General features: G+C 42.0%; 1 protein-coding gene across 1 annotated transcript in view; it reads right to left on the bottom strand.

The window, feature by feature from the left end:
* Positions 1 to 14,672, bottom strand: part of SLC35F1 (solute carrier family 35 member F1) — a 209,418-nt gene that overhangs the window by 29,319 nt on the left and 165,427 nt on the right. The window contains exon 3 of the mRNA XM_082216156.1: positions 12,165 to 12,292. Within this exon, the coding sequence (XP_082072282.1) occupies positions 12,165 to 12,292 (128 nt within the window). The remainder of the gene's footprint in view (positions 1 to 12,164; positions 12,293 to 14,672) is intronic.

Raw genomic sequence — 14,672 nt, forward strand, 5'->3', positions numbered from 1 at the left:
CATATTAGAACATATACCAGTGCTTATCTAAGAGAAGCTCAGGTTAAAATTCTCAGAGATAAATCTGGAATTTTCATTTCTATGGGGAGGGAGAAATAATTTATAGCAGAGCAAAGCCAGCTCCCTTCCCTCACACTTGAGCCCTACGCTATCAGACTGCATGAAACAGTGTCAGCTTTTGACAGAATAAAAGTATAGATGGAACCACCGTAGAGTGAATGGAAGCACCATTATGAATAACAAAAATGGCACAAGATATGCCAAGGATGTGAGGGCTCAAGCAGTCCCCGGAAACACAGGGGAGAAGAGAGCTACTAATGGAGGAGCTCTGGGCTGGAAGCAGCTTCTGCATCTAAAATAAGAGCATTGATTTAAAAAGGCACACTTAGGCTACTCTGTGGAAAAATAACAAACAAAAATAGCCTCAAGCGTCCCTCACAGCGCATTTCTTAATATATGAGGAAAAAGTTAACAGAAGCTACTAATAGGCATGGCGTAGGAACTATCTTACATCTGTACATCTTGTTTTTTTAAAAAAGCCTTTAAAGTTACAAAACCGAGCATATAAAGCACAATAAGCAAACTGTCATTTTTCTGGAACGGTCACATTACGTGGGAAATTATGTTTTCAGTTTAGAGGTACGGCAATTTCATATTTAAAAGAAACGTCCAGCTTCTCATCCCAGAGCCCCAAGAGATATAAACAAGAGAAGTGCATAAACGCTGCATGAAAAACACTGCATTATTACATGTGAACCGAAGAGAAGAAAAATATAATGATCTTATGTAACCTCGTGGTATAACATAGAAGTTTTGTCTTCGGCTGTGTGTGTGAGAGAGGGGATACTCCATATAAACATCTTACAGAATTATTTGTATCAAATATTTAACATTTACTGACATTTACAAAGACCGTTTGTGGGTACCATAGAGGTGGGCACTCTGGTACTCAGGAGCACTGCATTGATGACTCCTACTTTATATGTTTGCTCCAGTAAATAACAGCCTTGGATTCTTTCCTAATAACCTCCCCACCACAAAATATTAGGGTATAAATCTAACATACAGAGGCAATACCAAACTACTTGCAAATACCCTAGAGTTGATTTTTCAAAATATAATTTTACATTAAATACTGCTGGGGTTTTTTAATGTGTAACTTAACTGCAGGGTGTAAGACACAACATGTCCATTAACATAATTCAACACACATTTCCAAACATTTATGGAAACATTGTTTTTCTATTTATTCTCTCCAGGGGTAGCAAGAAATACTTGTTCATTTGTTCACCTCTTTTAATGCAATTTTTTTTGCAAAGAAATACTTTTATATATATATAAAAAAGTGCAATCTGTAACCATGAAAAATAATGGAATATTTCCCCATTAATTTCAGTAAGATGTGGAACGCACCCTAGCTATGCAAAAATAAAATTCTGGTCAGGTCTATTTGCTTTTCAATTAACCATTATGGAGAAAGAGAACCGGCAAATTATATTAAGCTCTTTCCACCATATGTCACTGCCTGTCCTGCCTAATATAGTCCTCCTCTTCAAGAGCTAAATTTAATACGATTAAAACAAGGGTGATATGATTGTTTTACATAGTGGAATGGCTGTTCTGTCTAGCCATTAAGAAACAGCTCATTTAAAGCAATATAGCTGCTATTGTATTGATTAGGTCTGTGCATAATGCTGCGTATAAAGCTATTCTAAAGGCCTTGTGGCTGCTTTTTATCTTATTAATAGTGTTCATGTCTGGTTACTTAACAGAGCCAAGCTGTTATACAGCAATCTGGCTGACCATTGTAACCCCATGCAAGTGACCTTTTCCTTTGTGCAGATCAGCTATTAAGTGTAAGAAACAGACTGGGGAGGGAGGGAGGAAGGCACATATCTAGCTTCTATGCATAATAGTCCTATAATGAGCATTGAGATGGGGACAGGGGGCGGGGGACAGGTGTCTCATTGCCCACCCAAAAGCAGATCAATGCTATCAGGACCTTTAGAATTCAGCTTCTGACAGTTTGGGGAAATAGGAGGGAAGGAACGTTTCCTGGGCTGTGTCCACTGACAACACTTGTGATGAACACCGAAACCCTCAACACTTCTGTCCCTTTAAAAAAACCCATCTTTACCCAGAAGCTCCCTACTTATCACAGAAGAGTGAGGAAGGCATGTCCCAAACATCTTTCTCCCCGAAATACAGTGGTACCTCTGGTTAAGAACTTAATTAGTTCTGGAGGTCCGCTCCTGAAACTGTTCTTAACATGAGGTACCACTTTAGCTAATGGTGCCTCCCACTGCTGCCACACGATTTCTGTTCTCATCCTGAAGCAAAGTTCTTAACCCAAGGTACTATTTCTGGGTTAGCGGAGTCTGTAACCTAAAGCGTCTGTAACCCGAGGTACCACTATACTAAAAAGAGATTATCTTCTCAGCTTCACATTTCACAAAGCCACTTCCCTGAGACATGATAAGCATTGTCATCCTGATACACCCCATAATGTTTCCCAGCTGATCACTTCCTCCCCATACCTATTGTTGGTCCTTGGAACACAGTATAAAAATTAAGAGTTTGAGCATGCCTTTATCTTCATTTGCTTGGGAAATTGCTCCTGCTCTCCTTCAAGCTGAGTCTCATCCTGGATGAACATCAGCTAAATATAATCTGCCTGTTAAGTTACTGAATGTTCTTTACAGACAGTAGCCTTCTTCAGGTGGTCTGACGCAGAGTTCAGTAAACATGCAGGGACAGATGCAAGAATGAGGGTGCTGGCTCAGCCCTCATCATCATTCCCATCATTCTCCAGAAATGGGAGAGCAACCATTTATTACCCTGTACTCACTGAGGCTCTGTTCACGTTTTAGAAAGCTGGGGAATATTAAATGCACATCTGCTTGAGCACAGGAGGCTGCCCACTTCTGACAGCCACCCTCCAACTTGGGGAGGTGACAAGAATGACAACGGGGAGTGGAGCTGGCATGCTTGCTCTAGAGCCCCATCTCGCAACATATTGTCTGAATGCCTGAAGAAGAAGAAGAGTTTGGATTTGATATCCCGCTTTATCACTTCCCTAAGGAGTCTCAAAGTGGCTAACATTCTCCTTTCCCTTCCTTTCCCGCAACAAACACTCTGTGAGGTGAGTGGGGATGAGAGACTTCAAAGAAGTGTGACTAGCCCAAGGTCACCCAGCAGCTGCATGCGGAGGAGCGGAGACGCGAACCCGGTTCCCCAGATTACGAGTCTATCACTCTTAACCACTACACCACACTGAAGAGGGCTAATATCCATCTAGAACTACTTGGAAACGACTGTTCGTTTTCCTTTTGATGCAATTCTGCCTTCTCTCACGCTGCTTTATCTTGAAACATTAAGAAAAGGCTTGGATTTGAACTCTGGAGTTGATTAAGTGGTTTTCCAACTTGGAATTTTAATATGGGAATAAAGGGAGTCTGCTAAAATGTGTGTCCCTTCCCTGTAAGTAAATGCTAGATCCCACATATTCAGACTTAGGATTATTAACATGGATTGGGGCGGCAGTCAGTTATTGAATTTACAAAGGGTGTGTCTCTATGCCTGTCCTAACCCCACAAGAAAGGTGAGAGAAAGTGACCCTAATTGTTACAATGTTATAAATAAAAATCCAGAAATTTTGGCTGTCATAAGCCACTGCCAAAGGTTTGTGATTGCTTGGACATTGTTTCTCACTCCTCTGAAGGACAGGGGTCTAATCTGCTCTGAGAACATCCCAAGTGCAGCACAAACAAAAAAATTACCCCGCCTTCTCCCCAGCTCCATGACTGGGCAGAAGGCTGAGGTTTAATCCCATCTGACGGACACTGATGGACCACTTGTCATATAGAGCAGAACTGCAGAGCCCTGCTATTATTTTATTTATTATTACTATCATACGGTAATACCATTTGCCATGCAGACATGGAGAGTGGGAAACAGTTGATTAAGATGGCTGTATGATTCATCCTGCAAGCCCAGAATACACTGCTACGATGAGGGGTAGGGGCAGAGAAAGGGGACAGAGAGCATGTGGAGCAAAATAACACCTTCCTCTCTGCACTCTCCCCCTATGAGTTTCTAGAAGACCCACCTACACTTGTTTTAATTATTTATACTGCCATCTTCCTCCCCACCACAAGGGGTCAGTGCAGTCAGCATCTTAAAGCCTCTGACAGGGATGGGCAAATCTGTCAATTTCGGTTCCCTCAAGTTTCTCATCCTCGTCCCCCATCTTATATTCAGTTCTCCACATTTCTGCATCAGTCTGCAATTTATTTATTTTATCAAATGTATATGCTGCCCTTCTGAGGATCACAGGGCAATTTGCAGTATAAATTAACACGTTTATAGACACTGGATAACTGCATCACAAAATTTGGATAAGTGTGAATTTTGAAGGATGGCTCTGTTTTGGGTTTCCCTATTTGGTGGGGAAGTACAAATTTGAATGTGAACTGAAATGGTTTCCTACCTCATCTCTATGGACAGTGCTACCTCTTTGTCAGACAAGGTAGGGATGGGGGTTATAAAGTAGGAATTTGTAAGGTCTCCTTTCCACAGCAGGCCATCCATATCTGATGCTCTTGAACTTGCCTGTGTATGGGAATGCAGCACCCAACTGGATTATGCACTTCTTCAGATTTTGCAATGCATTTTCACTGTACAAAATTATATCTATATCTATATATACAGTGGTACCTCGGGTTACATATGCTTCAGGTTACATATGCTTCAGGTTACAGACTCCGCTAACCCAAAAATAATACCTCGGGTTAAGAACTTTGCTTCAGGATGAGAACAGAAATTGCACGGTGGTGGCACAGCAGCAGCGGGAGCCCCAATTAGCTAAAGTGGTACCTCAGGTTAAAAACAGTTTCAGGTTAAGAATGGACCTCCAGAACGAATTAAGTACTTAGCCCAAGTTGCCACTGTGTATATATATATATATTGAGATATATATATACAGATATAACTATAGATATCTTTAGATAGATATAGCTATAGAGATATACAGTATATGTAGTAAAAGATGCATATGAAATACAAATTTCACTGGTGAATGCATCAGAGTTTGTGTTTTACAGAAACAGCAAAGAAAAATGCATACAATAATAACACAAATTAATAATAATAATACAATGGGATGGAACAGGAAAGGAATGGCAAACAACAGGATGGAATGGGAAGCAATGTGATGCCACAGGATGGCATGGAACAGATCTATGACTGAGTGCAAGCGAGACTGAAACTGGATGCAACCAACCCATTCCTAGTAAAATGTCTCGCCACCGTCTCATCCTTTAGGCTCCATAACATAAGCTCAGCAGAATGTACGCAGAGTCTTAAGTGCCTTTGGCTCCCTAGTTCAAAGCAATTCATAAAACATATGTCCATGACCAAGATTGTTCCCAGCATTGCCTCAGATTATTTTATATGCCCTCTTATCCTCTCACACACAAAAGGAGGTGCATTACTGGATAGGCTCTGGAGGCAGGACCTGATTTCTCACACAAGGCAAACTACAAGTGAGATACAAACAGAAGGCTGGAACTACTACAAATGCATTCAGAACAGAACTGCACGTGGTAAAAGTGGGTGGTCCCAACCACAGCCTACAGGAAAAGTCAAACCAGCAACACTTGTGCATTGTGGTTGTTAGGGAACTAATCATTCACAGCAGTCAAAGGCCATCCTAGAAGAGGACAGCTCTAGTTTACAGCCAGGGATCACTGGGTTTAGCAAAATTCAACCACTGCATCTGTGCAAGGATGTTACAAACAACAGCCCCATTAATTATCAAATTCCAATTTTTTCCCTTTACGCATGCAGCACTGAAGAAAGGGAGCAGACAAATACATACAGGGCCTGGGTAGAACAGTAGGGAGAAAGGAAAGCACACAGAAAGCATGGGGAGAGACCCACTTCAGCACACATAGTGAAAGGACGATAAAATGGGGAGTGTGGGAATTTGAGTTCCTTGGAGGAAAGGTGGAATAGAAATCTAATAAATGTATACTGCAAAATGCATGGTGCATGCATTCATACATTGGCATCCTTTTGTGGGTGGGGGAAGCAGCTTTGGGATCAATAGGACACACTGTGGGGAATGAGCTGGTTTCTTCCACTATCAAAGCAAAGTGCTGGTCAGCAAACTCCAGCTGGAATTAAACAAGAAACAGCTGAGCTGCCTCTCTGCCATTGATTTGCCCCCACTCCAATTACTATCTTCTGTCGCCACATTTGGGCAGCTCATTAGTGCTGGCCGCAAGCAAACTGTGTGAAGCTCTTGCCCCCCTGGCCCCCCACAGCTGCCACTTGTCAGTGACTGGCCCTGAGGTACAGTAGCAGCAGTTGCAAGAAGGATTAAGATTTCGTCCGGAGAGGGATTTATCATCCATGCTACCCTCACCTCTTCTAATTGGCAATTTCCCCTCTGGTCTTCTTGTCTAATGTGACAGATCTCGGAACTGTCTATTCTCTCTCTGACTCCAGGCATTCACTACAAAACAGGGCTCAGAAACCCACAATAGCTTCCAATCTGAGCTCTTGTTTGAAATTACACCTTCGGAGGCCAAGAATATCCAAAATGGTCTGCAACATTTTTTTCCTAAATGCATCCATGAGCGATCATCTTCACTCTGCGAGACTGAATCCTATCAGATATAAATAAATGCATAAATACATAAGAACTCCCACTGTGAAAATGGCAAGTGCTATGGAAGAAGGGAGCACTGCATCAGTCATATTTATTTTTCTCTTCTAAGTGGCAAACATATTGCTTTGCTTTTTGTGGACGACATTATCACACACAAACTTCATCGACAGACATATGCTCATATTTCCGATTTCAGAAATAATGAGTGAAGGTGCCAATATGTTTTTGCCGAAGAGGGAATGTGGGGAAAGAATGCAAAGAAAGAACTACTCAATAACATGTTAGTACCTGCGTATTGGTTGTTGTCTGATGCAAATGTTATCACTAGGGATGCTGTAATCTTCATTGTTCAGACATTTCACAATTACAGAGCATGGGATGGATGCACAATAGCCTGACCCACCATGAAATAGAAAGCCGATGAGCTATCTGAATTGCAATTTAAGCTATGCTGAAAGAATTATTTTGTCAATAGACATAGTAGCAAGCAGATAATCATATTTGCATTAGGTACGACTGAAATCACATATTCCTGTAACTACTCATAACATCCAATCCCGGCCTGCTTTTGTGTACAAGTGTATATTGTTTTTATATATAGAATTGGTTTTACATATGGAATTCTTTTCATTGTTCACCTTTTAACTGTGAAATCTCTTCCGAGATACTTATGGGAAGCAACCGACATCAAATAAATAAATATGGCTCTTTAGATTTTCACACGGTTGGAGTGATAGACTTTGCATTCTTGCCCTGAAATCACATGAAACAGTTTTAGAGCTGCAAGGACAACATAAAAGAAACATGCCAAGCAGATCATTCAGATGCAGTACCCATAATACGGGTTCACAAACCATTTGAGGAGGGTTTGAATTGCTTTCCCCATGACTGCTGGCTTTGTGTGAATGTTGCAACCATATAATCACATGGTAGGGTTTTTTTTTAACTGATCACATGTGGGCTGTTTGTTTGCTTTAACCTATCCTCACTCAGGAGGGACCTGGCCATGAAGAAGGGTCTCAGTGACCTGGGAATGAGCCATGTGACTAGCTCCACCCATGTGGTCACTTACTTCACATACAGATGACAGATATGTGAGATCACACCATGGAGACTGTCAGTCCATACCAGTGCTATTTTTCTAGAAAAAGAGGTGGCGGAACTCACCATGAACACCTGCCTCGTTCTCTTAGAATGGCAATGGCGCCCACCTGAGAGGTGCCGGAACTGAGTTCCAGTTGAAAAAAAGCCCTGGGTTGATGTGAGGTAAAAATTGGGACAGACTGGTTACGCTGTCTTGAACTCCCTTGAGGAAAAGCAGGATATAAATCATGTACACATACATGTACACCCACACCCACCCACCCACCCACCCACCCACACCCTACTTACACACAGAGATAGAGATCTGGCCGGCATTAGAATGCCAAGGGCATGTATGGCATTTTAAAGGCTGATAAGGCAAAACTGAGCTGACATATTTGGTAGTAGAGTAGAAAAAAATGCCAAAACATATGTTAACATTTTGTTCCTGCAAGTAGCTGCATGGAGCATATAAATATGTAAAGGAATTAATTACTGAGGCTTGTCCAGAGACTAGGCTTGCATTGCGCGGCCATTTCAAGTCATCACTTGGAGCAGAAAAAATCCTGCACCTTCTCTCTGCAAAAGCTGTCCTTCAAAAATCAATTCAGAGACTAAATCACTGCTTATTACAAGTGCCAATGGCAGAACGTGGGCCATAATGCTATTCTAGCACAATGGGAAAGAAAACCCAGCTAGAAAAGTCGATGTATAATGCATGACATTTTAAAGAGAAAACCTATAACATCAAATGAAGTAGAATGCTGGCACCTTCTCAATGCTGTACCAGGAACTGAAAGCCCGGAAAATATTTCATCTGCAGGAAGGCTTAACTGACAGATAACCAAAAGAAATCCAGCATTTGATTTCTTGTGGAGGATGCGGGGTGAGCCTCATCTGTGCAACTGAGAAGCAAGAATTCTGCATGCACTTAAGACTTCTTGCTCAAACATTTATTGAACTTTGTGTGGACCTACACAGGGGACACACCAACTGCCGGGATAAATTTGTTAAATAATATCAAACAGGGACCTCCAAAACAGCAGCAAGGTTTTTATGCAGACAAGAAAATGAGTGTAGAGGGTATACACTAATTAAATAATAGAGGACATTCTGTCCATATGCAATGCAGGTTAATTCAGCAAGATACTCTAATTTAGAATTTTTTTCATTTTGTTCTAATAAATATCCAGGAGTCATTGCAAGCATGCATTGCTTAGGCAGGTGTCTTGTGCCAATAAGTAGCACATGATGTTTTCCAGTCCCAAACAGACTACTGGACTGGTCAATTGTTCCTGAAATTTGAGATTTCACAGGACTTTCAGGGTGTCCTAAGTTACCCAGGCCTCCTCTTCACTGAGGTAGGAAACTTCTTTCAGCTTGAGAGCTGCATTCCCTTCTGGGAAACCTTCTAGGGGCCGTATGCCAGTGGCAGAGAGCCAGAGGCAATGAAGATGTATTTCACCTTTGTACTGTAGGATGTTGCTTCAAAAGCCAAGCATCACAAAATTTGGTTGCAACTGTTTTCTGAGTGGAGTGTCAAAACATACCAAACAAATTGGAGGCAGGGGTGGGCAGTTTGGTGAATTTTCTGTTTTAAGACAAAAGAGGGAAATCATGGAGGCATTGTGTGCAGACTGTCAATTGGTATAAAACTATGGAAGTTAGGTCTATTTTGCAGAGATTTATCTACGTTTATTTAAGTATAATCTAAGTATAAATGTATGATATATGTGTCTGTCAAATTCACAGTTTAAGGTACACCCTAAATGCATAATCAAAAATGTCATGTGGGAAGTATTTCCTAGACAAAAGCCGCTCTTAATTTTTATGCTTCCTCCAGGAAAGATCTACAAGCAGAAGACTTCCAGCTGGCATTGATAAAGGTAGCTTACCAAAGGAAATGTACTATCTTGCAATACATCTTCAAAATAGGCTTAGAACTATTTTAAATTATAAACAAGATAATGCATCAAATTCCACTAAAGAGTATTTTGATAATTAAGTGTAGGTGTTTGCAGAGAGCTGCCTAATATTTCTTTCTTGAAAGCACCACAAGCTTAGTACATTTGCATATAAGGTTTTGCATCATGGAGCAAACACTTCATGTGAAAAAGGATAAACGTGGCAAGGAGATTATCTGCTGAAATGGTTCATAGACTACTTAACATTAAAGTATTGTAAATGAGATTTCTCATTTGTTGAAATTGCATTGCCATCAGCTAAATACAGATCCATAGTCACAGGTGCCATACTAACTGACGGCAGTTCACACGAACAGGGACATTTTCTCTGTTGGGTGTTATATATTGTTGTCCCCACACAAGCAAATGTTTCTAATTTTGTTCCAGCTGAAGCTTCCAAACTGTCTTTAGAGGCAGCCCCACAAATAATGCATTGCACTAACCTAGAGGTTACCAGACCATAGGCCACAGAAGTTAGGCTATCCCTGTCCATTCAGGGACATAACTGGACCACCAGCTGAAGCTGACAGAAAGCACTCCATACCACCGAGGACCTAAGTGGTAGTAATGGATCCAGTAACACTCCCAAGCTATGCACTTGCTCCTTAGGAAGGAATGTAACCCCCTCAAAAGCAGGCATTCTCCCATCCATCTGGCCTAGGGAACTACCCACTAACAGTATCTGTATGTTATCTGGATTAGGTTTCAGTTGATTATCTGTCATCCAGTCCATTAGGAGACAAGACACCAGTTCAGCACATTCACTGCCACACATGTAGATGTAAAAGGAGAAATAGAGCTGTGTGTCGTCAGCATACTGCTGACAACACACTCTGAAACTCCAGATGACTCCACTCAGTGGCTTCATATAGATATGAAACAATATGGTGATAAACCTGAACTCCGAAGGACCCCCCCCCACACACACACTGAAGGCCCCATTATGCTGAAAAACACTCCACAAGCATCACCTGCTGAAGATGACCATACAATTAGGACTGGAACCACTGCAAAGCAGTGCCACCCACCCCCAACTTGGATAGCCTCACCAGGAGGTTGCAGTGGTTGATGGTATTGAAAGCAGCTGAGAGCACAATGCCCTTGTCTGTCTCCTAACTGAGGTCACCATATAAGGTGACAGGGGCAGTTTCTGTGCTAAAGCCAAGCCGAAACCTTGATCGCTCTCCCACACATTTCAGAGATTTATATATTCCTTTTGCTGCAAGGCCCTGCCTGGGTTCACTGACGCAGTGACCTAACATCAGCTGTCAGTTCTGATGCAATTCTGTAGGCACTGCCCTGCCTAAGAAGCCATTTTGCCTGCAGGTCATCAGATTGCAACCACTCCCAAGAGTCCATACTGGCATGGATGAAATCTGATGCACCTTTGAAGGAGTTCCTCCACACAAACAGCTGTTTCAGAGGGTTCCTGTAGCAACTCAATTGGCCCAGTTCTTGTGTGAATCAGGCTTGGCTAAGTACACAAGACAAAAGGGGCAGTTTCAGTGACCTTTCTGCTAGAGATGAAGCTGTGGGCTTTCAGCATTTGAAGGTCTTCCTAAAGAAGGGAAGGCATTCTCTGATACAACTGAAAGAATCAAATGAAAAAGCTTGTAACTCTTGTGCAGGTTTATGCAGTTCTTCTATCTAGCTAACCTGACTGTTCTCTACTACCTCTCTTGCTTGTAGGAAGATAGTGAATCCCCACCCAACTTCTTGCCATGTGACTTCCCAGTGACTGCCATGTACACAATCACTTTGTTTTCCAGAATGATATGTAATGTTTTTTGGAGTATCAATTCCTTGATCCATACCAGACAGCTCTGGGCTAGGGATAGACTAGTCCAACCCAGGACTTGCAGTAGGCAGGCAGGGAAAAGGAGAAATTCTGGATGGAAGAGCACCAGTCTGCATACAACTGTAAGCAAGGAAGCAACTCAAAAATAAACAACTAATAAGCACAGTCTGAGTCTAGGTTCTTATTTCTAAGAGTCTCAGGCCTCTTGACACAACATAATTCACATGGATTTGGGTAGAAGTGGACTACCACCTACAACTGATATCTCTTGCTCCCTCCCATGTGTTCAATGAATGCGTTTGAGGGGTGCATGACTGCAGCTACTGGCCCTCCTCCAATCTCTATGTGGGGTTGCCAGTCCCATCTTCAACTACAGACTAGGTGAGAATGTGCTTTCAGTTTTACATACATAGAGCTGGTATGCACAGTCAGGACCTCTTGAACAACCATGTTCCCCATCACATGCATGTAGTGCCCATTTCTGCCCAATGTGCGAAGCAGCAGGAATGGTGATCCTAAGCAGAGCCATAGTAGGTCTAGTGGGCACATCCTTGCTCCTTTCCACAGGTTGACCGACTGGGTGGAAGGAAGCCTGAGAAGAAGCGTAAGAGAATGCAAGCAAAGTAGCATTGATTGGAGATCTTACCTGTACACTAGTAAAAGTGGTATACTGATAAGCTTTAACTACCAGGTAATTTGCTTCTATATCTATTATCCCCAGGATCATGTACTTCCACCATCTTCGTTTCAAGATTGCCAGTAAGTTTTCTTCTCCTGCATTGGGACAGGGAAAGAGGGAGGGGGAAAGAGTTTTAAAAGAATTAGATTTATAGCCATGACAATAATCCACTGGGTTTCATACAAAAGTGCTGCAGAAGGTGCTACATAGGATTACTAATGACCGGGGAAGGTCGAAGAAGCTCCTGCTCATTTTCATACATGTAAATGAAATATTCCTTACTGACAGCCACTGAGGCTAAGCTAAAAATAAAAAAAGCATCCCAGTTGCCTTTTCATTTGCCCCTTCACCTCCTGTTAATCCTGTGGCTAGGATAACATCTGTACAATTATCAAGTCAAGCACACTGGACTCGCCCAGGAGGGTCACACACACACAATGAGGTGGATTTCCTCCCTTCTTTTTGTTGAAGTTGCAGAGTCCTGTGCACAACGGAATGATGAACAGTACGTGCCACATGCTTAAAGTTGCTTTATTTTCAGTTCATTGTTGAGAAATTACAAACATGCATCTTGCCTCTGCGGGAGCAGAGAAGCAACCGTCCTTCTCCTCGGAATAAAGAACACCGAGAGAGCAGTGAAAAACAGGAAACCAGTGTACGTCACATCCAGCTTCCCATTCCCGTGTGAAAACCCAACAGTGCTCTGACTGTGGAATGTAAACATTGTCTCGTGACAAGCACTTCGCTGCACAGTGAAGAGAGCTGAAACTAACATCCTCCCCCTTTCTGTGAACATCACTGGGCAGCGTGTTCGTACAATATCAGTACAAACCCAACTTCTGTACATAGGTACAGTGTTGATCCCTTGATACAATCTTAGACAATACATCAGCAGGAATTTCATTACCTGGCATATAGGACACCGTTACGAGTCCCTTCTGAATATGTTCCCTAGCATGTTGCAACTTCAATTGCAAGTGCTTCGTGCTTTGCTTACAACCTTCCGAATTCAGCAAAGCCAAACATGCTTTGTTGTCCTGGTAAACCTGGATTGGACATTTGACAGGAATTTTCATGTCTTTGCACAATTGTAACAACCATTCACAATCCTTAAGTGAATAAGACAGTGCATTCAGTTCAGCTTCACAAGTACTTAAGCTAATTGTTGTTTGCTTCTTGCATGACCAATCAAAAAGACCCTGATTGTACATGTAGCAAACTCCAGACGTACTTTTCCTGTCTGCAGTGTCACTTCCAAAACTTGCATCTGCAAAAATTTCAAGACCACCAGACTTCTGATTGTTAAATCTCAGTCTGTAATGCATAGTGCCTTTCAAATAACGTGCTATGCGTTTCAGAGCTTTCCAATCCTTAACAGTAGGATTGTTGACTTGTCTGCTTAGCAAATTACAGCCAATAGCAATGTCAGGTCTTGAACATCTGGCAATGAAGTTTAGCTTGCCTAGCACACTTCTGTACAGTGTAGTGTCAGAAAATGCTTCTTCAGTGTCTTCTACCTGATAACCTGTTGTCATCGGTGTGTCTACAGGGTTAGCATCCATCAGGTTCAGTTTGCTTAACACATCAGCAATTTTCCTTGACTGGTGTATTAGAATGTTACCACTTTGATCTCTCTCTATTTCCAGAGATAGGTAGTTGTTTACCTCACCAAGATCTTTCATGTCAAAGTGCTCTTTCAGTTGAGCTAGGGCGTTATTGTACATTGTGACATCTTTCCAAAAGAATAAAATATCATCAACATAAAACAAACAATACAGCTTCTTTTGCCCCTCCTCTTTGACAAATACACATGGATCAGCTTTCCCTTGCTGAAAACCTAGAGAAAACAATGCTTCAGTGAGTTTTGTGTGCCAACACCGTGCACTTTGTTTGAGACCATAAAGGGACTTTTTCAGAGCACAAACAAATCCCTGTTTTACCTGTACACCGTCAGGTGGAAGCATATAAAGTGATTCACCTAGAGATCCGTACAAAAATGCTGTATTTACATCGTGGTGACTAATGTGTAGATTTTCCTCTGCAGCTAGCTTGAGCATAAGCCTTATGCTCTCATATCTCACCGTGGGTGAGTAGGTCTCGTGATAGTCTTCACCTGGTACCTGTGCAAAACCTCTGGCTACCAATCTGGCTTCGTGTCTGACTATCTTGCCATTTTGATCAGTCTTCGCTTTGAAGACCCATTTGCTTCCAAGCAGTTTCATTCCTGGAACTACTGGAACTAGCTCCCAAGTTTTGTTCTTTTCTAAGGAATCAAGCTCAGCCTTCATGGCATTTAACCATGGCTCAGCTTCCTTAGAATCCAAATCTTGGATTTCTTGGAAACTTGAAGGTTCAAATACCTTCTTGGAGCTTTTAACAGCTGCTACTGCTGTCTTAGCAAATTCATCAGCAAATCTCTTTGGAGGTCTGCCTTTAGTGGCTCTTTGTGACCTGCGAATTAGCCTTTGGTCTTCA

This window comes from Podarcis vaucheri, assembly GCF_965113315.1.
Source record: "Podarcis vaucheri genome assembly, chromosome: 3".
Classification (NCBI taxonomy): Eukaryota; Metazoa; Chordata; class Lepidosauria; order Squamata; family Lacertidae; genus Podarcis; species Podarcis vaucheri.